At 41.8% G+C, this 26,543-nt stretch overlaps 1 protein-coding gene across 1 annotated transcript in view; it reads right to left on the bottom strand.

Moving 5' to 3' along the window:
- The window catches only part of epha2b (eph receptor A2 b), a 92,887-nt gene that overhangs the window by 36,593 nt on the left and 29,751 nt on the right, over positions 1 to 26,543 (bottom strand). The window contains exon 4 of the mRNA XM_061975133.1: positions 7,315 to 7,470. Within this exon, the coding sequence (XP_061831117.1) occupies positions 7,315 to 7,470 (156 nt within the window). The remainder of the gene's footprint in view (positions 1 to 7,314; positions 7,471 to 26,543) is intronic.

Raw genomic sequence — 26,543 nt, 5'->3', positions numbered from 1 at the left:
ACAGAGACAGGTTGTTTTTGTGTTACTGTATATATTTGTTTTTCTGAAAAATCCCACTTAATATACTTTGGGTAACAACAGTCAATATTTATTTATTTTATTTCATTTTTTAGGGGGGTAACAGTCAATATTTATTTATTTATTAGATTAAATTTTTTTCTTATATAATAAAAGTGAGCTTTTGTTAAACCAAATATTGTGTGTTTTTTTCCATATACAACAACCTATCTGGACGCGATAAGAGAATCGATAAGGAATCGGTTCGATAAGAGGATTCGATAATAGGCTCGAACTCGATAATTTCTTATCAAACATAATCCCTAATTGTTGTTGTTGTGTTTGCTGTTGTTGTTTTTGCCTCTCTGTCTTATCCCCCTCTTGTCCCCACAATTTCCCCCTCTGTCTTCCCTTTTTTCTCTTTCTATCCCCTCCTGCTCCGGCCCGGCTGCACCGAATGATAATATAAATATATTTAATAAAGTCAAATACAAATAAGGCAACAAGAGAAGTATCCCACACACACTTCTCGTTTGTAAAGTAAATCTGAACAGGCGATATGGGCATCTACATCAACTATATGATTTGCCTGAGAAGCTGGACAGGACAAAAAAATAAATAAATAAAATAAAATAAAGAAAAATATGTTTTTTCTTTTTTTTTTCTGAAGCTGCTGTGACTGCCCTGAAGTCTTATGGCACCTTATATTTTGAAAACCCCTAATCTAAGGTATGGAAGATGTGGGGAACTAGTGCCGGAGCTAACAGCTAATAGAAGTACCGTATTTTCCGCACTATTAGCCGCACCTAAAAACCACAAATTTACTCAAAAGCTGACAGTGCGGCTTATAACCCGGTGCGCTTTATATATGGATTAATATTAAGATTCATTTTCATAAAGTTTCGGTCTCGCAACTACGGTAAACAGCCGCCATCTTTTTTCCCCGTAGAAGAGGAAGTGCTTCTTCTTCTACGCAAGCAACCGCCAAGGTAAGCACCCGCCCCCATAGAACAGGAAGCGCTTCTTCTTCTACTGTAAGCAACCACCCGCCCCCGTAGAAGAAGAAGAAGCGCGCGGATATTACGTTTCATTTCCTTTGTGTGTTTACATCTGTAAAGACCACAAAATGGCTCCTACTAAGCGACAGGTTTCCGGTTCATGAAAAGACGCAATCTCTCCATCCGCACACGGACTACTATTTCACAGCAACTGCCTAAAGACTTTCAAGAAAAGCTGGCTACTTTCCGTGCATATTGTAAAAACAAGATAGCTGAAAAAAAGATCCGGCCAGAGAACATTATCAACATGGACGAGGTTCCACTGACTTTTGATATTTCTGTGAACCGCACTGTGGATACAACGGGAGCACGTACGGTGAATATTCGCACCACAGGGAATGAGAAGTCATCCTTCACTGTGGTTCTAGCTTGCCATGCTAATGACCAGAAACTTCCACCCATGGTGATATTCAAAAGGAAGACCTTGCCAAAAGAGACCTTTCCAGCCGGCGTCATCATAAAAGCTAACTCGAAGGGATGGATGGATGAAGAAAAGATGAGCGAGTGGTTAAGGTAAGTTTACGCGAAGAGGCCGGGTGGCTTTTTTCACGCAGCTCCGTCCATGTTGATATACGACTCCATGCGCGCCCACATCACGCTGGTTTTTAATATATTATTAAAGTTTGACTGACCTATCTGACTGTTTTTTTGACATTCCTTTAGCGCAGTTAGATGCGGCTTATAACACGGGGCGGCTTATAGGTGGACAAAGTTTTGAAATATGCCGTTCATTGAAGGCGCGGCTTATAACCCAGGGCGGCTTATGGTGCGGAAAATACGGTACTACATGACAAACTTATTGACAAAAGCATTTGGACACACCTCTTCATCAATGTCAATCAGATGTTGGACTTGCAGTCCAAAGTCTTTTTCATCTTCGCAAGACATTTTGGACAACTGAATGCTTACAGCTTTCTGGGAACAGTTTGTGAAAGGCCTTTTTCTGTTTAAGTGCAAAGCGAAGTCCAAAAAGCATGCTTGGATGAGTTTGGTGGGGGGGGGGGGGGGGGGAACCTGAAAGTGCTGACCTTTAACCCCCACACCTTTAGGATCAGCTAAAACAGAGGTGGTCTCAGGTTCAAATCAGTGACTCCTGACCTCTCTAATTCCCACAGACACACTTCAACATCTTGTAGACTTTGCAAAGCTGCAAAAAAATGGACCCAACTCCTTTTTTTTCTAAAATGTTATTATTTATGTCATATTCTATTATTTTGTATTATTAGTGTTTACTTTATTGGCCAATGTCCATATAATCATCCATATAACACATATTTATTGTTATTTAGTAGGGTATTTGTGTATATTGTGCATTTGTTTACACAGTGTACGTTTGTCAGGTTTTTACGCCAGTATTTATTTCATAACTGAATAAGAACCCTATGTATATTCTTTATTCTGCCTTTGAATATTAAAAAAATGGGAATATGTAGTGTAACACAGGAAGTGAACACAGTATTTACTGAGACACAGAGAAGGTGAATGATTATATAAGCTCTGCTTCTTCCTACTCCTTTTCTAACATGTTGGGTGTCCCGATCTAATATTGATAGCGGACACAGGTCTGATATCGTCAAAGAAATAAAATATTGGATTATATTGGCTTGCATCTAAATTTGCCGATTTTAGGCTACGATGCAAGCAGTCCTGCAGCGCGTTTACTTTTACAAAGGTGGACAGCCAGTTAACGTCTAAGTGTACTCCAAACGGCACACAAGTTTGGCCTTTTCTTGTATTTTAGTGAAGTCATTGACAAAAGGTAAACATGGTAGGCTATAGACGGCAAAGAGCAAGCAGCTATGCAAAAGCTAGGCACACAATAAAACACAAGCTAGACATACGTAATAACTCTCCTTAATTGAACATTATTGCAGTGTAAAACACCACATTTGCCAATATAAACAAGTATCAAATAATTATAGTTGTACATTATTTACTGTACACATGCAGGAACTCAAAGGCATCAGCAAATTGGAAAGTATCTAGTAACAAACGTATCCGAATCAGTCAATTTACAGTATCAAGAGCTTAACTTAATGAATTATTGTGGCCAATATGTACCGCCAAAAAAACAATTGCCACTCCACTTCAACCTATAGACAGCATATGTCCATTCCAGACAGTTAGTAATACATAGGTTAGTGCAGTTGTTCTCAACCTTTTTTCAGTGATGTACCCCCTGTGAAAATGTTTTTAATTCAAGTACCCCCTAATCAGAGCAAAGCATTTTTGGTTGAAAAAAAGAGATAAAGAAGTCAAATACAGCATTATGTCATCAGTTTCTGATTTATTAAATTGTATAACACTGCAAAATATTGCTCATTTGTAGTGGTCTTTCTTGAACTATTTGGAAAAAAGATAGGTTTTTATTTATATTTATAAAGGATTTTTGAATTGTTGCTATTTTTAGAATATTTAAAAAAAATCTCACGTACCCCTTGGCATACCTTCAAGTACCCCTAGGGGTACGCGTACCCCCATTTGAGAACCACTGGGTTAGTGTTTTCCAGTGTTCTCTGTTTACTCATTTTACTTCATCAAGCCTTTATTAACATTCCACGCAACAAAATAATAAAAGCATGTATGATTCCTACTGATATCGTACCAGATCAATGTCGGTATCTTATCAGAGAAGTTGTATCAGGACAACCCTCATTTTTATTACCACAACACAGAACTCACACTAGAAATGACTGTTGAAATGACTACATGATACACCAGAAGTGCCCAAAAGTGCGGCCCGATGGCGATTTTCTACCCGCATTTTTTTTTTTAATGGTCTACGACACTTTTTCTGCAGGCGAGTTAAAGTTAAAGTACCAATGAGTGTCACACACACACTAGGTGTGGTGAAATTTGTCCTCTGCATTTGACCCATCCCCTTGTTCACCCCCTGGGAGGTGAGGGGAGCAGTGGGCAGCAGCGGTGGCCGCCGTAATTTTTGGTGATTTAACCCCCAATTCCAACCCTTGATGCTGAGTGCCAAGCAGGGAGGTAATGGGTCCCATTTTTATAGTCTTTGGTATGACTCGGCCGGGGTTTGAACTACCAATCTCAGGGCGGACACTCTAACCACTAGGCCACTGAGTAGGTATAAAACTTGTGGATGGGATTCGAACCCACACCACCGAAATGACTGGAGCCTAAATCCAGCGCCTTAGACCACTCGGCCACGCTACCGTAAGTCGTAAGTCCAGGGGATCTACCTCATTCATATATATAATTTATATTTATCTATTTATGAAAGAGACGTTTTTGTTAACAAGTTAAATGTGTTTAATGATAATACAAGCACCTTTAACACATATAGATTCCTTTCTTTCATGAAGACAAGAATATAGGTTGGTGTTATACCTGATTCTGATGACTTGCATTAATTGGAATCAGACAGTAGTGCTGACAACTACCACATTTTTGAATGGAGGAGAAAAAAAGTCCTCCTTTCTGTCCAAATACCACATGAAAGTGGTTGGTTTTTGGTATCTTATTTGTCCAGCTTACATACTTGTTTTTATACACTTTACAAGAAATACATTGGCGGCAAACTCCGTAGCTTGCTAGCTTGTGCACGCCAGCTTTCTGAGACCATGAATTGATTAACGTGGACCCCGACTTAAACAAGTTGAAAAACGTATTCGGGTGTTACCATTTAGTGGTCAATTGTACGGAATATGTACTGTATTTTTCGGACTAGAAGTCGCAGTTTTTTTCATAGTTTGGCCGGGGGTGCGACTTATACTCAGGAGCGAATGATGTGTGAAGTTATTAACACATTAGCGTAAAATATCAAATAATATTATTTAGCTCATTCACGTAAGAGATTAGACGTATACGATTTCATGGGATTTAGCCATTAGGAGTGACAGATTGTTTGGTAAACGTATAGCATGTTCTATATGTTATAGTTATTTGAATGACTCTTACCATAATATGTTACGTTAACTTACCAGGCACGTTCTCAGTTGGTTATTTATGAGTCATATAACGTACACTTCTTATTCAGCCTGTTGTTCACTATTCTTTATTTATTTTAAATTGCCTTTCAAATGTCTATTCTTGGTGTTGGCTTTTATCAAATACATTCCCCCCAAAAATGTGACTTATACTCCAGTGCGATAAGTTTTTTTCCTTCTTTATTATGCATTTTCGGCTGGTGCGACTTATACCCCGAAAAATACGGTACTGTACTGTGCAATCTACTAATAAAAGTTTCAATCAATCAAGAGACTCTTTTTTTGTTAGCGCAGGTAGGAAGAAGCAGGGCTTTTATTGTGAAGACAGGAACCGCGCAGTCGGTCTTTAGAGTTTTGACGGCAGGTACGACGCGAGAGTCTGTTGAAATAAAAAGTGTTTCTCGCCATGTCGGTCATTTTTTCTTAATACTTAGCTCGCAGCAGCCAGCGTCATCTCACAAGACCCTCGGGTGCCGTGAATGTCAATCAAGTGACGAAAGTGACATCTTGGTGAAGATTGATAATCGATAATTTTTTGGTATATTTTTTTAATGCCTGGCTGGCGATCGACTGACACACCCTCCACGATCTACGTAATGGGCACCCATATGTAATTAGTTTTTTACTTTTGAGCTCAATTAATTTAATTTAATTTAATTAATTTTTGGGCGGCATGGCGTAGTGGGTAGAGCAACCGTGCCAGAAACCTGAGGGTTGCAGGTTCGCTCCCTGCCTCTTACCATCCAAAAATCGCTGCCGTTGTGTCCTTGGGCGGGACACTTCACCCTTTGCCCCCGGTGCCACTCACACCGGTGAATTGAATGATGAATGATTGGTGGTGGTCGGAGGGGCCGTTGGCGCAAATTGCAGCCACGCTTCCGTCAGTCTACCCCAGGGCATCTGTGGCTATGAAAGTAGCTTACCACCACCAGGTGTGAATGAATGACGGGTTCTACATGTAAAGCGACTTTGGGTACTTAGAAAAGTGCTATATAAATCCCAGTTATTATTATTAAATTGTGAGATATGACACTAATTGTCACCTACCAGCTGTTTTGTTTAGATAGCATAGCACAGGGGTCGGGAACCTTTTTGGCTGAGAGAGCCATGAAAGCCAAAGATTTTAAAATGTATTTCCGTGAGAGCCATATAATATTCTTTAACACTGAATACAACTAAATGCGTGTATTTTTAAGTAAGACCAACATTTTTAGAGTGTAATAAGTCTCTTATTCTTTTTAATAACATTGTTATTCTGAAGCTAATCAATAATAAATAAAATACTTCTTACCAATAATGCGACTTCTTGAAAAGGTGCGGTATAGAAAACGGATGGATGGATTAAAATGAATTAGAATGTTTTATATATATATATATATTTTCCAAGTGGAGGAGTTCAAGTACCTCGGAGTCTTGTTCACGAGTGAGGGAAGAGTGGATCGTGAGATCGACAGGCGGATCGGTGCGGCGTCTTCAGTAATGCGGACGCTGTATCGATCCGTTGTGGTGAAGAAGGAGCTGAGCCGGAAGGCAAAGCTCTCAATTTACCGGTCGATCTACGTTCCCATCCTCACCTATGGTCATGAGCTTTGGGTTATGACCAAAAGGACAAGATCACGGGTACAAGCGGCCGAAATGAGTTTCCAACGCCGGGTGGCGGGGTTCTCCCTTAGAGATAGGGTGAGAATCTCTGCCATCCGGGAGGAGCTCAAAGTAAAGCCGCTGCTCCTCCACATCGAGAGGAGCCAGATGAGGTGGTTCGGGCATCTGGTCAGGATGCCACCCGAACGCCTCCCTAGGGAGGTGTTTAGGGCACGTCCGACCGGTAGGAGGCCACGGGGAAGACCCAGGACACGTTGGGAAGACTATGTCTCCCGGCTGGCCTGGGAACGCTCGGGGTCCCACAGGAAGAGCTGGACGAAGTGGCTGGGGAGAGGGAAGTCTGGGCTTCCCTGCTTAGGCTGCTGCCCCCGCGACCCGACCTCGGATAAGCGGAAGAAGATGGATGGATTGATGGATATTTTGAACGTTATTTTTAACACTGTGATTACCAGCGGAATTATTTATTACTTATCGTGTTAAGCAGTGTCAGCTAAGATTTATCTGAGAGCCAGATGCAGTCATCAAAAGAGCCACATCTGGCTCTAGAGCCATAGGTTCCCTACCCCTGGCATAGCATATATTGACCAACACTGGATGGGTTTTAGCTTCCTTAATGCACAAAATGTATCAAAGTGTTCCCCCCCACATCCTTCAATTTTAATGTACATGGCCCCTCAGTTTTGTAGATGAAGGCTTGTCATCACCTGAGCAGGGTCCGGTGGAGGGGTCACTGGGGGCCCGGTAGAAGCCATCCATACACGGACAGAACAAAGCCCCTGAGCCCAGCCTCTGGGTGTTGGCAGGACACGGTTGACACTTATCACCGGAAGCTTCCGCTTTGAAGAAGCCTGGCTGACATTCTGTGGAAGAATAAAAGAAGACATTTACATGACTTGTGTGTGACTTGAAGTGAACGTCACATATGACACCAAAGCCAGCCAGTTCCTCCACATCACTGAGTCCTCCTTGCAGGTATCGCATCGTGCTTTGAACTTTTTACCTCGTGTGTGCGAGCCGGCAAGGTTGAGTGGAGATGTTATTAAGCAAAGGCCGAAAGGTCACATTTAGACAAGTGACAGAGATATGAGAGGGAAAACAGAGGCTCTGCACAGTGTTGACACAAGTCATTAAAACTCCTATCCATCGCTGCAACACTGCTCACATGAAGCCGAGAGGGGAAAAGGAAAAAAAAACTGCAGACTCCCCGACGAGCCGACGCTCTGTCTCTGGGCTTTTTTCACACACACCAAAACGCTCCTGCTGCTGCTGCTGTCTCTCTCATAACAAACACAACCAGTCATCCCACATTCCATCGCTCTAAGACAACCTTCAGTGCTTTAAGGGAGAATTAAAGACAGACAACGTAGCTACAGTCTAGGGATCCGAAGCACTAAAAGGAAGAGTCATTCATGCTTAAACAAAATAAAAACTCAGCAGTATGAATGAGAGCCTCGTGCAACTTGATCAGCTTTTACATTTTCTGGCTCTGCATATACACTAAAATGATAAAAATCTGAGATTTGCAAAGATAAAATAATAATAATCAAATGTGTCCATAATAAATGTAGAATCGGGATCAGATTAAAGGGGAACATTATCACAATTTCAGAATGGTTAAAACCATTAAAAATCAGTTCCCAGTGGCTTATTATATTTTTCGAAGTTTTATCCTTAAAAAAAGCTTCAAAGTGCCTGATTTTAACCATCGTTATATACACCCGTCCATTTTCCTGTGACGTCACATAGTGAAGCCAACACAAACAAACATGGCGGAAAGAACAGCAAGCAATAGCGACATTAGCTCGGATTCAGACTCGGATTTCAGCGGCTTAAGCGATTCAACAGATTACGAATGTATTGAAACGGATGGTTGTAGTGTGGAGGCAGGTAGCGAAAACGAAATTGAAGAAGAAACTGAAGCTATTGAGCCATATCGGTTTGAACCGTATGCAAGCGAAACCGACGAAAACGACACGACAGCCAGCGACACGGGAGAAAGCGAGGACGAATTTGGCGATCGCCTTCTAACCAACGATTGGTATGTGTTTGTTTGGCATTAAAGGAAACTAACAACTATGAACTAGGTTTACAGCATATGAAATACATTTGGCAACAACATGCACTTTGAGAGTGCAGACAGCCCAATTTTCATCAATTAATATATTCTGTAGACATACCCTCATCCGCGCTCTTTTCCTGAAGGCTGATCTGTCCAGTTTTGGAGTTGATGTCAGCAGGCCAGGGAAGCTAGGGTCGATAGGGGGTTTAGGTCGCTCGTCTGCGGGAACAAACTGCCGCCATTGCTTGCCGTGCTACCGAGGGCCTTTGTTCCTGAATTGTTCACACACTCCGGCATATTCAATGGGGGTCTGGCGGCAGATTTCTTTGACTTTATCGTTGGAAATGCATCTGCTTTGAGTGTCGCAGGATATCCACACATTCTTGCCATCTCTGTCGTAGCATAGCTTCCGTCGGTAAAGTGTGCGGAACAAACGTCCAATTTCTTGCCACTTTCGCATCTTTGGGCCACTGGTGCAACTTGAATCCGTCCCTGTTCGTGTTGTTACACCCTCCGACAACACACCGACGAGGCATGATGTCTCCAAGGTACGGAAAACAGTCGAAAAAACGGAAAATAACAGAGCTGATTTGACTCGGTGTTTGAGAAAATGGCGGATTGCTTCCCGATGTGACGCCACGTAGTGACGTCATCGCTCCGAGAGCGAATATTAGAAAGGCGTTTAATTCGCCAAAATTCAACCATTTAGAGTTCGGAAATCGGTTAAAAAAATATATGGTCTTTTTTCTGCAACATCAAGGTATATATTGTTTACATAGGTCTGGTGATAATGTTCCCCTTTAAGGCTGCAGCTATCCATTAGTAATCTATAGATTAGATCAGTGTTTTTCAACCACTGTGCCACTGAGATACAGTCTGGTGTGCCGTGGGAGATTATCTAATTTCACCTATTTGGGTTAAAAATATTTTTTGCAAACAAGTAATTATAGTCTGCAAATGATGTGTTGTTGTTGAGTGTCGGTGCTGTCTAGAGCTCGGCAGAGTAACCGTGTAATACTCTTCCATATCAGTAGGTGGCAGCCGGTAGCTAATTGCTTTGTAGATGTCGGAAACAGCGGGAGGCAGCGTGCAGGTAAAAAGGTGTCTAATGCTTAAACCAAAAATTAACAAAAGGTGAGTGCCCCTAAGAAAATGGATGGCTATGCAGAATATAACTAAAACTGAATTGGCTACAAAGTAAACAAAAACAGAATGCTGGACGACAGCAAAGACTTACTGTGGAGCAAAGACGGCGTCCACAATGTACATCCGAACATGACATGACGATCAACAATGTCCCCACAAAGGAGGATAAAAACAACTGAAATATTCTTGATTGCTAAAACAAAGTAGATGGGGGAAATATTGCTCAAAGGAAGACATGAAACTGCTAGAGAAAAAGCCACCAAAATAGGAGCGCAAGACAAGAACTAAAACACTACACACAGGAAAACAGCAAAAAAAAATTCAAATAAGTCACGGCGTGGTGTGACAGGTGGTGACAGTACATCAGTGACATGCGGTGAGGTTGATGGCTGGTGAGGCACTGACTTCATCACAGTCAGATTTACAAACATATGAACCCTAAAGAGTATCTTATTCACCATTTGATTGGCAGCAGTTAACGGGTTATGTTTAAAAGCTCATACCAGCATTCTTCCCTGCTTGGCACTCAGCATCAAGGGTTGGAATTGGGGGTTATTAAATCACCAAAAATTATTCCCGGGCGCGGCGCTGCTGCTGCCCACTGCTCCCCTCACCTCCCAGGGGGTGATCAAGGGGATGGGTCAAATGCAGAGGACAAATTTCATTACACCTAGTGTGTGTGTGACAATCATTGGTACTTTAACTTAACTTTAACTTTACACATACAAACTGTAGCACACAAAAAAGCACATTTAATTAAAAAAAACGTTATTATGGTCTTACCTTTACTTATAAAATAAGTCCATGAGCCGCTGTTGTGCTGGATTAATGCACCCCTTGACGAGAGTGTTATATCAACTAAAGCCCTCACTTAAACTTTCCACGTGCAAGATTGAATCTATTTTAAAAAATGTAACCGAGGGTTTATAAATGTCGCCTATACTGTATGAAACTACAAAATAACAAACACGGAGGCTCCAGTTTACACGAGGACCACTTTATTTACCTTCTTTCAAAACTTCCGCTCCCCTCCAACGTGTCATCACTTCTGCTCTTAGTGCCTTCAAAATAAGAGCTCAAGGCATATACTGTATAACAGCGCATAACAGGAACTTAACATCACAAAGAGGAAAGCCCATAAAAATAGGTTACAAAAGTTATTTAATAAGAAGCCAAAAAGTACAAAAACAATAATGTTCGTGTTGGAGGAGTTGTGAATTAGGTACACCTGCAGTCTGCAGATGTACCTAATGTTGTGGCCCTGCAGTCACTCACAACTCCTCCTACACGAACATTATTGTTTTTGCACTTTTTGGCTTCTTATGAAATAACTTTTTTAAATAGATTCAATCTTGCACGTGGAAAGTTTAAGTGTGGGCTTTAGTTGATATAACACTCCCGTCAGGGGTTGCCGTGCATTCTACGGCGGGGGTGCAGGAGGCGAGCCTCAGCCAGTGTGTCTTTTGCAGCCGTTTTATGATCGCTCAGCACAAGAAATACTTTACACACATATAGTTGTTGACAAAATACACTGTACATTATATACCTCAGCTAACTAAACTATGGAAATGAATAATATAATTCATATAGCAATACGGTCTCACTGCACAGCAGACCAGCAGTTAGCCGAGTCCGCAATCCATGGTGAGGCACAACGCAGTGACGTGCCTCAACTGGCTGCTGTTCACCGCACAGTCTCTTCTCAGTATTTGAACGGCAAATGTGAAAATTCAGCGATTTTAAATAAAAAAATAATCTAAAACGGGTGAAGTTAAATGGAAAATAACTTTATAGTATAATCACTGGATACATATAACAATTTAATTTAAAAAAAAAATGTTTACATTTTTTTTCTTTCCATGATGGCAGGTGAGGCCCCGCCTCACCTGCCTCTAGTGACTGCACGTCACTGATATTGACGCTTACATAGGTCTGGTGATAATGTTCCCCTTTAAAGATCTAAAAAAATTATTTGGTAAATGTCCGGCGGGCCAGATTGAAAAACTTAACGTGCCGCATGTGGCACCCGGGCCTTAATTTGCCCAGGTCTGCTCTAGAGGTCGCGGGGGTACTGGAGCCTATCCCAGCTGCATCTGGGTGGAAGGCAGTGTACACCCTGGACAAGTCGCAAAATGTATACAAATAAATAAATAAGATAAGGAAGTCTGAAAAAAAACAACTAATAGAACTTACAAGTAAAAGAGCAGCGAATGAAGGCCACTCAACATTCTAGCACATTTTTCCCTCCTCTCGCACCACATGCACGCTTTTGAAACCGTATCGCCGAGATAAGGTGACACTTGATTTCACACGTCCAGCTGGGTGGACAGACATGCAGGTAGCGCCGCCACGCTGTGCGTCACCATGCTGAAATATGAACTTAATACGCTGTGAAATTTCCCAGAGAGCACGCCATAAAAAAGGCCGAAAACGAGAGGGCTCTCCTTCGGCGCTGCGGCGGGGAGCATTCCGCCGGCGGCGGCGGCGTCTGCTGCTCGTGGCCTCACACCATGGCACATTGACACAAACACATATGTCCACGTACATGTGCATACATGTATGCAAAGCCCAGCCATGGACACACGTGCTAAATCTAACATCAGAGGGTGGATTATGTCTGCTGCCTAACACCTGCTGAAGTCCATTCTGCTGCATTTAACACACTTTCTCTCGCAGTCATACTTGCCAACCTTGAGACCTCCGATTTCGGGAGGTGGGGGGTGGGGGGGCGTGGTCGGGGGTGGGTCGGGGGGCGTGGTTGGGGTGTGGTTAAGATATATATATATATATATAAGAAATACTTGACTTTCAGTGAATTCTAGCTATATATATATATATATATTTTTTTTTTAAATTACATTATATATATATATATATATATATATATATATATATATATATATATATATATATATATATATATATATACATATATAAATAAATAAAATAAATACTTGAATTTCAGTGTTCATTTATTTACACATATACACACACACATAACACTCATCTACTCATTGTTGAGTTAAGGGCAGAATTGTCCATCCTTGTTCTATTCTCTGTCACTATTTCAGAACACACACATTATACAAATATACATTATAAAATCAATAAGAAAACGGGAGCTCTAATTTGGGAGTCTGAATTAGGATCAGAAGTTCCTATACAAACATTGCGCACTCACATCGCCTTTTTGTATTGATTACTGCAGCTGTGCACTGGATTCATTCACAAATACAAACTACAACTCACAAACACTTTAGAGTTAGGCTCCACCATCAGAATGTGTACTTAAACTTATAAAGATCACATGGATATTATTCAGTGAGTTGATTCACCAAAACTAACCTGTTATACAGGAGGAAAAAGCACACAGGACGTTTCAATTGTTCACAGACTGGTCGCGCTCATCAGAATGACAAGACACTTCCGGTCTGCAGGTGATAGCATTCAATTGGGAAGAAACGCCCTACTGCCCCCTACTGACCAATGTGAATACTGATAAATGTGTAATGACAGCTCCAAAAACGAATTCAAACCACAAAATAAAATAAATAAATCAACACAAAAATGTGACACATTATGGGTGGGTCACATATGCATGTACAGTAGATGGCAGTATTGTCCGGTTTAAAAGTGTCACAACATTGCTGTTTACGGCAGACGAACTGCTTTACGGTAGACGAAGACTTGACTGCTGTTGTTGTGTGTTGTTACCGCGCTGGGAGGACGTTAATGAAACTGCCTAACAATAAACCTACATAAGAAACCAAGAACTCGCCCTACATCATTAGCTGTTTATATTGTGGGAAAGCAGACGTGTGAACAGGCTGTCAACATGTCACTCAGGTCCGCATGGAGCTGGAGGGGGGCGTGGCCTCCAGCTTCGCCTGAATTTCGGGAGATTTTCGGGAGAAAATTTGTCCCGGGTGGTTTTCGGGAGAGGCGCTGAATTTCGGGAGTCTCCCGGAAAATCCGGGAGGGTTGGCAAGTATGCTCGCAGTGTTTAAATACACTATATTGCCAAAAGTATTTGGCCACTCATCCAAATGATCAGAATCAGGTGTCCTAATCAATAAATGTAAATAAATCAATAAATCACTTGGCCCGGCCATAGGTGTATACATTCAAGCACTTAGGCATGGACTCTGTTTCTATAAACATTTGTGAAAGAATGGGCCGCTCTCAGGAGCTCAGTGATTTCCAGCGTGCAACAGTCATAGGATGCCACCTGTGCAACAAATCCAGTAGTGAAATTTCTGATGGACGAGTCTGGGTTTGGAGGTTGCTAGGAGAACGTTACTGTGACAGACTCAAGTAAGGCTGAAACGACGCGTCGACGTAATCGATTACATAAATACCGTCGCATACCGTATTTCCTTGAATAGCCTCCGGGGCGCTAATTAATTTAAAACCTCTTCTCACTCCTGCACTTACCAAAAGGCGTGGGGTAAATTTAGGCCTGCGCCCCCTCCAGCTCCATGCGGACCTGAGTGAGGACAGCCTTTTTTCATGACGGGAGGACAACAGGGTGACAAGAACTAAATCATCTAGACTAGAGATAAATTGTATTATTATGTTTATTTTACCTAAAAATAAATATATTTATTAATTAAAAAAAAAAAAAAAACTAAATACATTTTTACTATATTTTGCTAAAAACATCAAAATTAATTGTATTTTTATTTGTATTTTTTCGTGACTCCTTATTACAACCAGCCATAGAATTATACATTAAAATAAACATATTTGAAATAATTGATTTTAAATTATGATAATAATTCATTTAAAATGACCATATTTAATTATTAAAATAATTGCTTGTTCATCAACAACTTTAGCATTTTATTCATTACATTTTGAAACTCTCAGAAGCCAAGTTATGTTATATTCCTTAATATTTATTTATGCAAGTTTGAAGTATCAATTATCTAAACACAGTTTTGTTTGCATATTTTCAGGATGTGTATATATATATATATATATATATAGTATGTATGAAATACTTGACTTGGTGAATTCTAGCTGTCAATATACTCCTCCCCTCTTAACCACGCCCCCAACCACGCCCCGCCCCACCCCCGACCACGCCCCCATCCCCCCACCTCCCGAAATCGGAGGTCTCAAGGTTGGCAAGTATGGTTTATTTTATATTTGCACATTAAAAAGCAAATAAGCTACTTTTAATTTTGTTAAATGTTAAAAGTTTTAAATGTTTACATTGTTACAGAATATTTTGTCATATTGTTGTCAATGTTGACTGAGTGGCCATACTTTTTTTTTTTTGTAAATAAAAGCCATGCCTTTTGAAAAAACTGGCCTACATTTACTTTTTCATCTTCATTTTAAATAAAAAAAATAATCGGTAAAAGGAAAAAAAATCTGTAGATTAATCGAAAAAAAAATCTATAGATTAACCGATTAATCGGAAAAAAAAAATCTATAGATTAATCGATAGAAAAATAATCGTTAGCTGCAGCCTTAGACTCAAGCAGTTGTGCGGGTTCCAAGGACCATCAAGGACAGACATCGCTGCGAGCAGGTTTTGACTTCTTTATTTTTCAATAAAGCTGAGTTCAGGTCGGGTCGCTTTTCAGCTCTCGCCTCTCAAACCGCTCGCTCTTCCGGTCGCTTTTCAGCCGTCCCCGGCGTCGTCTGCCTCTTGCTCTTTGTCGCGCGGGCTCCTCATGTATGGCGTCACATTAGTGTCAAAAATCCAAGCGCATAAAAACTGTTATCGCGCGCTGATTCTCCACTTCGTGCGCGCGCGCGCGCGACACCCTTTTGCGCGCGCGTGGTGCCTTTTTGCGTGCGCGCGGTGCCTTTCTGCGCACGTGCCGTCTCGGTCTGTGCGCTGTCATGTTTCGTTTTGGCACTTTGGGGGCGGGTATGCTTAGACGGCCCCTTCTTTCTGATTGGTTAGGCGAAAAATGCTCAGAGCCAATCAGAAGTATAGCAGGGCGGGTCATCGTCAATATGTATCAAGATTTACGGAGGAAGAAGTGGATAAAAAAAATGTCGCGCGCTGATGAAGGTTATTTCATACCACATAAACACAATACAGGGTAATACAAAATGTGACCCAAATAAATAATAAGACAACAAACACCATAATCACATCTTTCAGCCAGAACTGGTCCACCAGCAATAACATCCAACCATAACATTATTTTATATTTTCACTTCTTCTTGAACATTTGTTTTCTAATTTATGGAATTTCTTTTGATTCAGCCATAAAATTAATGAAATAATCTTTGAATTTTGTTTTTAAAATGTTAAAAATAGCCTTTTAATAATGTATTCTGAAACAGTTTAAAATAATCAGAGAACTGACTAACACTGATCCTACACAACTATGTTGCACAATTAAGTCATTTTTTTTTAAAGCGAAAGAAGTAATTTCAACAGGTACAGCATCCTATGTCATATCTACATGTAATAAGATTTGTAACAAGGCAAACCGTTTGTAAATTGGTCGAAAATCGAGCAAGTTATGGTCATTTAATTAGTACATGTACCATTGACATCAATGTAATGATTGAGGCTAGCTGTCCGAGGTAAGATGGCTACAACGTTACTACGCTGGAGAATGATTGGTCATATGAAAAATGCTCAGAGCCAATCAGAAAGGAGGGGCCGTCTAAGCATACCCACCCCCAAAGTGCCAAAAAGAAACATGACATCGCGAGGAGAGATGCCAGGAGTACACAGAGAGCGCATAGACCGAGATGGCACCGCGCGAGCGCGCAAAAAGGCACTACGTGCGCGCAAAAGGGTGTCGCGCGCGCACGAAGCGGAGAATCAGCGCGCGGTAACAGTTTTTATGCGCTTGGATTTTTGGCACTAATGTGACGCCATACTCATGCACCACTGGCTCTCCACCTCCTTCTGCCCTGTCATTCTCGGCTGTCGTCCTTTTACACACTGAGAGGGGATTACTTAATTGTGCCTAGCCGGGCAATTCCCGCACCTGAGGTTCGCAGCGTCGAACCTGGCGCGCCCCGCCTCGCTGCTCACTCGCCGTCCACGCCTCCTCGCCGCCATCTTGGAGCGGGCTCCGGTGTGCCCTGCCTCGCTGTGGGACTGCCAGCCACGCCTCCTTGCCGCCATCTCGGAGTCGGCCCCGGCAGGACATGCCTCGCTGCCGGCCCCGCCTACCCACAGTTACATTTCAGACTGCATCGTGCCGAGTGTGAAATTTGGTGGAGGAGGAATTATGGTGTGGGGTTGTGTTTCAGGAGTTGGGCTTGGCCCCTTAGTTCCAGTGAAAGGAACTTTGAATGCTCCAGGATACCAAAACATGTTGGACAATTCCATGCTCCCAACCTTGTGGGAACAGTTTGGAGCGGGCCCCTTCCTCTTCCAACATGACTGTGCACCAGTGCACAAAGCAAGGTCCATAAAGACATGGATGACAGAGTCTGGTGTGGATGAACTTGACTGGCCTGCACAGAGTCCTGACCTGAACCCGATAGAACACTTTTGGGATGAATTACTACGGAGACTGAGAGCCAGGCCTTCTCGACCAACATCAGTGTGTGACCTCACCAATGCGCTTTTGGAAGAATGGTGGAAAATTCCAATAAACACACTCCGCAACCTTGTGGACAGCCTTTCCAGAAGAGTTGAAGCTGTAATAGCTGCAAAAGGTGGACCAACATCATATTGAACCCTATGGGTTAGGAATGGGATGGCACTTCAAGTTCATATGTGAGTCAAAGCAGGTGGCTAAATACTTCTGGCAATATAGTGTATGTCCACGTCCATGTGCATACATGTATGCAAAGCCCAGCCATGGACACATGCGCTAAATCTAACATCAGAGGGCGGATTATGTCTGCTGCCTAACACCTGTTGAAGTCAATTCTGCTGCATTTAAACATGCATGCATTTAACACACTTTCTCCCGCAGTGTTTAAATAGCTCCAGACATGAGAAAAGTGGGATGAAAATGGAGGCAATATTACGGCGTAAATAGCACACAGACTGAAAATGTGTCTGTGGTGTGCTGCCGTCAGCGGCGTCGCCACAAATGACCACACAAGCGCCAACATGAGCGTTGCCTCTGCTTCTGCTCCATTTAAGTCCTATCAAGGGGATTTACTCCACCGGCCGTGAGCTGCTCTTTGACTTGACGGATAGCAGAGCGGCCCACTGTGAAGAGGTGTGTACATTAACTTAAGTGCAGCGCAACAATGGCGGAAAGAGAAGTCGTTTGCATGAAAAAGAATGTGCAGGAGCTCGCTCGTCACTCAAGCCTGCCATCAAGACAGAAGCTCCTCTCTCTGTCTCAGCCAGCTGTTTCATCATAAGAGCCATCGCTACTTATTAACTAGAGGGCTGGCATGGCGAAGGGCAGAAAGTTCAGGAGACCCGATCCGACAGAGGACTGAACAGAAAAGACCCGAGACTGAGAAGGGTAAACAGCTGCCGCCTGGAACCCACATTCATAACCCTACCTCTCCTCACTCGTAATCCTCAAATTCCTTCCTCCCCTCTCCTAAAAAAAAAAAGGGGGCTCCCAGCTAACCCATTAACATTGCTATTGACCGCTGAGCAGCAGGCGAGGAGAATGCCACGCCATTCAAGTGCTAAGAGAAAAAACACACACACACACACACACAAAGCCTTTCAAGAAGGGAGTAGCCCAAATGCCACATGGCGAGTGAAAAGAGGCAGTCTGGCCTCCCTGTGGCACTCCAGGACCGACTGCAATGTAATCGTGGAGATGGCGACCTTACCGCCACTCCGCATGCTGGACCAATATGCATTCCGGTGAACGCCACCCAACAGGAGGTCCATACCAAAACAACCAGCACTGATCCAACGCTCACCAATAATACAAACTGACCCAACGTGACTTTCAGAAGAAGAATCCAAAAAAAAAAAGAAATAGTAGAAGAAGAATCCACTGCTATCAAAGTACAGCAGGTTGAGTCTGAACTTGATCCATATAGATCAGGCCTGGGCAATTATTATGACTAGGGGGGCCACATTTAGAGAAAAAAATGTGTCTGGGGGCCAGTATATATATTATTAGGGACACTAATACAAAACCTCACAATAATGTCTGATTGAATGATAAAAACGTTATGACAGACCACCTTAAAAAAATGTAATGGAATTTTACATTTTTCTATGAAGGATAAAACACGGAATATTGACAAAATATGAACGTCACACCCCCTTTCGATCGACATATTTTACAATCAAGTTGTCATGTCTGTGTAATCATGTTTTGTCTTGGTCATGTTTTGTTTAGTTATTGGACTCTTTAGTTTCTGGCTTTTCACTCCCTTGTCTTGTTTCCATGATTACCCATTAGTTTCACCTGTTCCAAGTTTGGACTCATTGTGCACTCTTGTTTATCACCATAGCAACCCATTAGTTTTCACCTGTCACGTCACGCACCTGTTTCACGTTTTGAGTCACGCACCTGTTTTCGTTAATCATGTCTGTAGTATTTAAGTTTAGTGTTTTCAGTTTGTCTTTCTGGTGACATCTCCACATTTATGCTTCTGCACATTTCTGACTCTTTTTTTTCATGTCCATCGTTCACGCTGCTCCTTTTTGTCCATGCCAAGTAAGTTTTGTTTATTATTGCCACAGTTAGTGTTTTTTTGTTGTTCATAGTTTTTGCCTTTGTGCAAGTGTTTGGTTTCATAGTGTGTTCTCCGCCATTGTGCGCGCCTTTTGTTTACTTCCTTGTTTTGTATTTATAGTGTTTAAATAAAAATGTACCTGCATTCCCGTCTCGCCCGAGCCAACTTTCCGTTGCCTTCGAGAAAAACTAAACCCCAGGACCAAGTCATGACACAAGTGAAACCCAACAAAAATGCAACAAACAGTGAAATATGAACGTGAAGGGTACAAAATAAACCCCACCTACAATCTGATATATCTGATACATCACTAAGCTTTAGAACTTTGTTGTGAAAATCTCCTTCCGTGTCTGTGGAAACGCTTCCCGCCCACACTGCTTGGTGCCTCGTCTTAGCTGCTGTGACGTCGATTACCATAGTAACTAATTAGATGACCATAGTAACTAATTAGATTACCATCCATCCATTTTCTTCCGCTTATCCGAGGTGGGGTTGCGGGGGCAGCAGCCTAAGCAGAGAAGCCCAGACTTCCCTCTCCCCAGCCACTTGGTCCAGCTCCTCCCGGGGGATCCCGAGGCGTTCCCAGGCCAGCCGGGAGAGACAGTCTTCCCAACGTGTCCTGGGTCTTCCCCGTGGCCTCCTGCCGGTCGGAAGTGCCCTAAACACCTCCCTAGGGAGGCGTTCGGGTGGTAGTAACTAATCAGATTACCTTAGTAACTGGTATATTATACAAAAGCGCAGATTCCAACCATTGAAATACTTTATATAGTTCAAGACTTACAGTCATGTGTAAACATCATAATGGCAGCTACACACTTTCCATCTTAAAGATCTAAAAAATAATATTTGGGAATGTCCGGCGGGCCAGATTGAAAAGCTTAACGGGCCGCGCGTGGCCCCCGGGCCTTAATTTGCCCAGGTCTGATATAGATAGTGTGGATTGGCATCATATACAATTTAAAATGCAATTGAATTTAAGTATTGGCATGTGTACATTAGGGTCGTCTCGATACCAATATATTGGTATCGGTACCGGTACCAAAAAGTATTTTGATACTTTTCTTAAAAAAAAAAGGAGACCACAAAAGAATTGCATTATTGGCTTTATTTTAACAAAAAATCTTAGGGTACATTAAACATATGTTTCTTTATGCAATCGAAGAACAATTTTGTTCTTAAATAAAATAGTGCACATACAAGACAACTTGTCTTTTAGTAGTAAGTAAGCAAACAAAGACTCCTTATTTGTCTGCTGACATATGCAGTAACATATTGTGTCATTTATCATTCTATTATTTTCTCAAAATTATAAAGGACAAGCTGTAAAAAATATGATTAATTTACTTGTTCATTTACCGGTACTGTTAATATGTGCTTATTTTCCGTTTTAACATGTTCTATCTAAACTTCTGTTAAAAGGTAATAAACACTCATTCTTCTGTTGTTCGGATACTGTACATTAGTTTTGGATGATAACACAAATTTAGGTATCGATCCGATACCAAGTATTTACATGGTCATACTTTGGTAATAATTTTAGTTCTCATGTGTCCAAAACGTATTTCCTTATATTTATAAATATAATATGGATAATAAAAAAAAAAGACAAAACATATTGATATAATCATAGTAGTATCGACTAGATACGCTCCTGTACCTGGTATTATTACAGTGGATGTCAGGTGTAGATCCAACTATGGCATTTGTTTACATTGTGACTAGGGCTGCAACTACAAACCCCGTTTCCATATGAGTTGGGAAGTTGTGTTAGATGTAAATATAAACGGAATACAATGATTTGCAAATCATTTTCAACCCATATTCAATTGAATGCACTACAAAGACAAGATATTTGATGTTCAAACTGATTAACTTTTCTTTTTTTTTTGGCAAATAATCATTAACTTTAGAATTTGATGCCAGCAACACATGACAAAGAAGTTGGGAAAGGTGGCAATAAATACTGATAAAGTTGAGGAATGCTCATCAAACACTTATTTGGAACATCCCACAGGTGAACAGGCAAATTGGGAACAGGTGGGTGCCATGATTGGGTATAAAAGTAGATTCCATGAAATGCTCAGTCATTCACAAACAAGGATGGGGCGAGGGTCACCACTTTGTCAACAAATGCGTGAGCAAATTGTTGAATAGTTTAAGAAAAACCTTTCTCAACCAGCTATTGCAAGGAATTTAGGGATTTCACCATCTATGGTCCGTAATATCATCAAAGGGTTCAGAGAATCTGGAGAAATCACTGCACATAAACAGCTAAGCCCGTGACCTTCGATCCCTCAGGCTGTACTGCATCAACAAGCGACATCAGTGTGTAAAGGATATCACCACATGGGCTCAGGAACACTTCAGAAACCCACTGTCAGTAACTACAGTTGGTCGCTACATCTGTAAGTGCAAGTTAAAACTCTCCTATGCAAGGCGAAAACCGTTTATCAACAACACCCAGAAACGCTGTCGGCTTCGCTGGGCCTGAGCTTATCTAAGATGGACTGATACAAAGTGGAAAAGTGTTCTGTGGTCTGACGAGTCCACATTTTAAATTGTTTTTGGAAACTGTGGACGTCGTGTCCTCCGGACCAAAGAGGAAAAGAACCATCCGGATTGTTATAGGCGCAAAGTTGAAAAGCCAGCCTCTGTGATGGTATGGGGGTGTATTAGTGCCCAAGACATGGGTAACTTACACATCTGTGAAGGCGCCATTAATGCTGAAAGGTACATACAGGTTTTGGAGCAACATATGTTGCCATCCAAGTAACGTTACCATGGACGCGCCCCTGCTTATTTCAGCAAGACAATGCCAAGCCACGTGTTACATCAATGTGGCTACATAGTAAAAGAGTGCGGGTACTGGACTGGCCTGCCTGTAGTCCAGACCTGTCTCCCATTGAAAATGTGTGGCGCATTACGAAGCCTGAAATACCACAACGGAGACCCCCGGACTGTTGAACAACTTAAGCTGTACATCAAGCAAGAATGGGAAAGAATTCCACCTGAGAAGCTTAAAAAATGTCTCTCCTCGGTTCCCAAACGTTTACTGAGTGTTGTTAAAAGGAAAGGCCATGTAACACAGTGGTGAACATGCCCTTTCCCAACTACTTTGGCACTTGTTGCAGCCATGACATTCTAAGTTAATTATTATTTGCAAAAAAAAAAAAATAAAGTTTATGAATTTGAACATCAAATATCTTGTCTTTGTAGTACATTCAATTGAATATGGGTTGAAAAGGATTTGCAAATCATTGTATTCTGTTTATATTTACATCTAACACAATTTCCCAACTCATATGGAAACGGGGTTTGTAATAAAAGTTTCAATCAATCAATCAAAAAAAAACAGTGGGCCAGACTTCTCTTTTCACTTTTAGTCTTATTTTGTATATAAAATACTGTATATTTTATTGTAAAACCAGCATCTTCTACAGTAGATTGGATTTTGGTCTATTTATTTTTATCAGAGTTACAGGAGAGCTCTGCTGTTTTTAAGGATCTTCTGCAAAACATCTAGTCAAAGCTCTATGACAAAATTCCAGTGTTTTCAGGAACACACACTTTTTTTTTTTTTTACTAAACTCTCCGGCCACCGGTTGAATAGCCAAAATGATGACAAAGAGCATACTTGCCAACCTTGAGACCTCCGATTTCGGGAGGTGGGGGGTGGGGGGGCGTGGTCGGGGGTGGGGCGGGGGGCGTGGTTGGGGGTGTGGTTAAGATATATATATATAAGAAATACTTGACTTTCAGTGAATTCTAGCTATATATATATATATATATATATATATATGTATATTTTATTACATATATATATATATAAATAAATAAAATATATACTTGAATTTCAGTGTTCATTTATTTACACATATACACACACATAACACTCATCTACGCATTGTTGAGTTAAGGGTTGAATTGTCCATCCTTGTTCTATTCTCTGTCACTATTTCAGAACACACACATTATACAAATATACATTATAAAATCAATAAGAAAACGGGAGCTCTAATTTGGGAGTCTGAATTAGTATCAGAAGTTCCTATATAAACATTGCGCACTCACGTCGCCTTTTTGTATTGATTACTGCAGCTGTACAGTGGATTCATTCACAAATACAAACTACAACTCACAAACACTTTAGAGTTAGGCTCCACCATCAGAATGTGTACTTAAACTTATAAAGATCACATGGATATTATTCAGTGAGTTGATTCACCAAAACTAACCTGTTATACAGGAGGAAAAAGCACACAGGACGTTTCAATTGTTCACAGACTGGTCGCTCTCATCAGAATGACAAGACACTTCCGATCTGCAGGTGATAGCATTCAATTGGGAAGAAACGCCCTACTGCCCCCTACTGACCAATGTGAATACTGATAAATGTGTAATGACAGCTCCAAAAACGAATTCAAACCACAAAATAAAATAAATAAATCAACACAAAAATGTGACACATTATGGGTGGGTCACATATGCATGTACAGTAGATGGCAGTATTGTCCTGTTTAAAAGTGTCACAACATTGCTGTTTACGGCAGACGAACTGCTTTACGGTAGACGGAAACTTGACTGCTGTTGTTGTGTGTTGTTACCGCAGGACTTTAATGAAACTGCCTAACAATAAACCCACATAAGAAACCAAGAACTCGCCCTCGATCATTAGCTGTTTATATTGTGGGAACGCGGATGTGTGAACAGGCTGTCAACACGTCACTCAGGTCCGCATGGAGCTGGAGGGGGCGTGGCCTCCAGCTCCGCCTGAATTTCGGGAGATTTTCGGGAGAAAATTTGTCCCGGGAGGTTTTCGGGAGAGGCGCTGAATTTCGGGAGTCTCCCGGAAAATCCGGGAGGGTTGGCAAGTATGACAAAGAGAGTCATTTTCTGCTTTACTGATTTGTCTTTTTTTGGGTCAGTTTCCTTATCCTGCCTTCAGACTTGACAATTGAGGTATTTAACAAGAGGATTCTTCGACAACATTGCAAGGAAATGTCTTGATTCCACACTCCGAAAGTGGATTGTTTAGAGACACGGCAGGAAGCAGGAAGCGTGAGGCCGACGCGGCGCTTCCTTCCTAAGGCGCTCATTTCATGAAAGCATGAAAACACGGCCGGCGTGGCCAAGAGAGGAAGGAGCAGCATTGAGCCAAGTGAAGCTGCGAAACGGCAAAAACTCCCGATATGAACAAAAAGCCTTTTAAGAGGCCGCACATCTAATCAACTTAGGGCAGCCGTTTTTCCCGCCTTACTTCTACAAAGTGAAGTGCTGTTTGTCATTTGAGAGGCCCCGCCATCCTTGAGTGGCTCTGTTTGTTTATTGAGGCTGAGTGCATGGGGGCCTGCTACATTCTAGGGGACCAGGAGCTGGAGCCACAATGCACCCCTCCCTCCCGGTGTGTCTGCTGACGTTAAGATGGATGAGATGGCGACAGTGATGAATGTATGGTGCGATAGATGGATGAATGGGTAACATAGAGGCTTGACAGGAGAAATTGCCCCCAGGACCCTTGGCGTAAGTGGTAAGGGAGAGGGGGGGCACAATCGAGTTTAAAGGCAGAAAGGTCATGTCTGCCCGAGGGCAGTCGTGAGGTAAACCGTGCATGGCTTCCACGGAGTCGGTGGCCAAGTAAAACAAACACATGTTCGCAGTGAGGAGGGAGGAGGAGGAGGGGCAGCTGGTGACTTGTGGCCAGGGAGGTTCAATCCAGAAGTATGGCCAAAGAACACAAAAACACGTTGAATGGATGAATAAAAATAAATGTCATGTGTAGATCATTATCCAGACTCTTCTCGAGATATCTTGTGGCACATTTTGGCTCTATATCTTCCAGCCCTCCCTCCCTCCATTCCTGCGCTACTGGAATCCATAATTGCAATATGTCATGTCGCTGTGTTTGTATGCAGTCTGACAACATGGCATTAGCATTTCGGGTGAGTCGGGCTGCGGGGGAACAATGAGGGTCTCTGTTGAGGGAGGTTACACGAGCCAGGGGTCACTGAGGTATAGGAGGCAGGGGAGTAAAGGTGCAGGTATAGGGGAGGATGATGGAAGCGTGTGCGGGGGTTGGTCATTAGCCAAAATGATTAGCAGACTGACGGAACAGCTGTCAGGGCATTACAACTGTTCTACAATTGCACCCAGGCTTTCATCTGGGGCTGTTAACAAACACAATAAATTCTCTGATCCCCTTTCTCCTCCCGGCCCCACTGACCACTGCGGGAAGGGATGCGCCGAGTACAAACTGTAGCTTTTAAAAGGAGCAATGAATGAATCAGCATATTGAATCAAATTACTGGGTTCATCCAAATACTCACAGTCGAGCTGACACTTGGATAACACATCGTCAGTCAAGCTATCACTGCATGCAGGCAGCAAATCAGACCGGAAAGAACTTAGACAATCTGTGCATGCATGTCAAGGTTTGCAGATTGTAATTGTTCAGATAGCTGACTTCCGTGCAGCAGATTGGAGTTTACGTTCACAATCGCTGACTGGCAACGAGTCGAGAGTGTCGTCGATCTTTGTAAACAGCCTGCGACCAGCAACTCTCAAAAGGATTACACTGCAAAAAAAGAGCTGACAAAATATAAGATAAAAAGACTAGATTTTAGGTAGGGATGTCCGATAATATCGGCCGATAAATGCGTTAAAATGTAATATCAGAAATTATCGGCATCGTTTAAAAAAAAATGTTTTTATTAAATCAACATAAAAAACACAAGATACACTTACAATTAGTGCACCAACCCAAAAAACCTCCCTCCCCCATTTACACTCATTCACACAAAAGGGTTGTTTCTCTCTGTTATTAATATTCTAGTTCCTACATTATATATCAATATATATCAATACAGTCTGCAAGGGATACAGTCCGTAAGCACACATGATTGTGCGTGCTGCTGGTCCACTAATAGTACTAACCTTTAACAGTTAATTTGACTCATTTTCATTAATTACTAGTTTCTATGTAACTGTTTTTATATTGTTTTACTTTATTTTTTATTCAAGAAAATGTTTTTAATTTAATTATCTTATTTTATAAAAATTTTTAAAAAGTACCTTATCTTCACCATACCTGGTTGTCCAAATTAGGCATAAAAATCACCATTTCCCTTCCAC

Source organism: Nerophis lumbriciformis, linkage group LG01, assembly GCF_033978685.3.
Source record: "Nerophis lumbriciformis linkage group LG01, RoL_Nlum_v2.1, whole genome shotgun sequence".
Taxonomy (NCBI): Eukaryota; Metazoa; Chordata; class Actinopteri; order Syngnathiformes; family Syngnathidae; genus Nerophis; species Nerophis lumbriciformis.
This window is presented reverse-complemented; position numbering and strand designations above follow the sequence as displayed.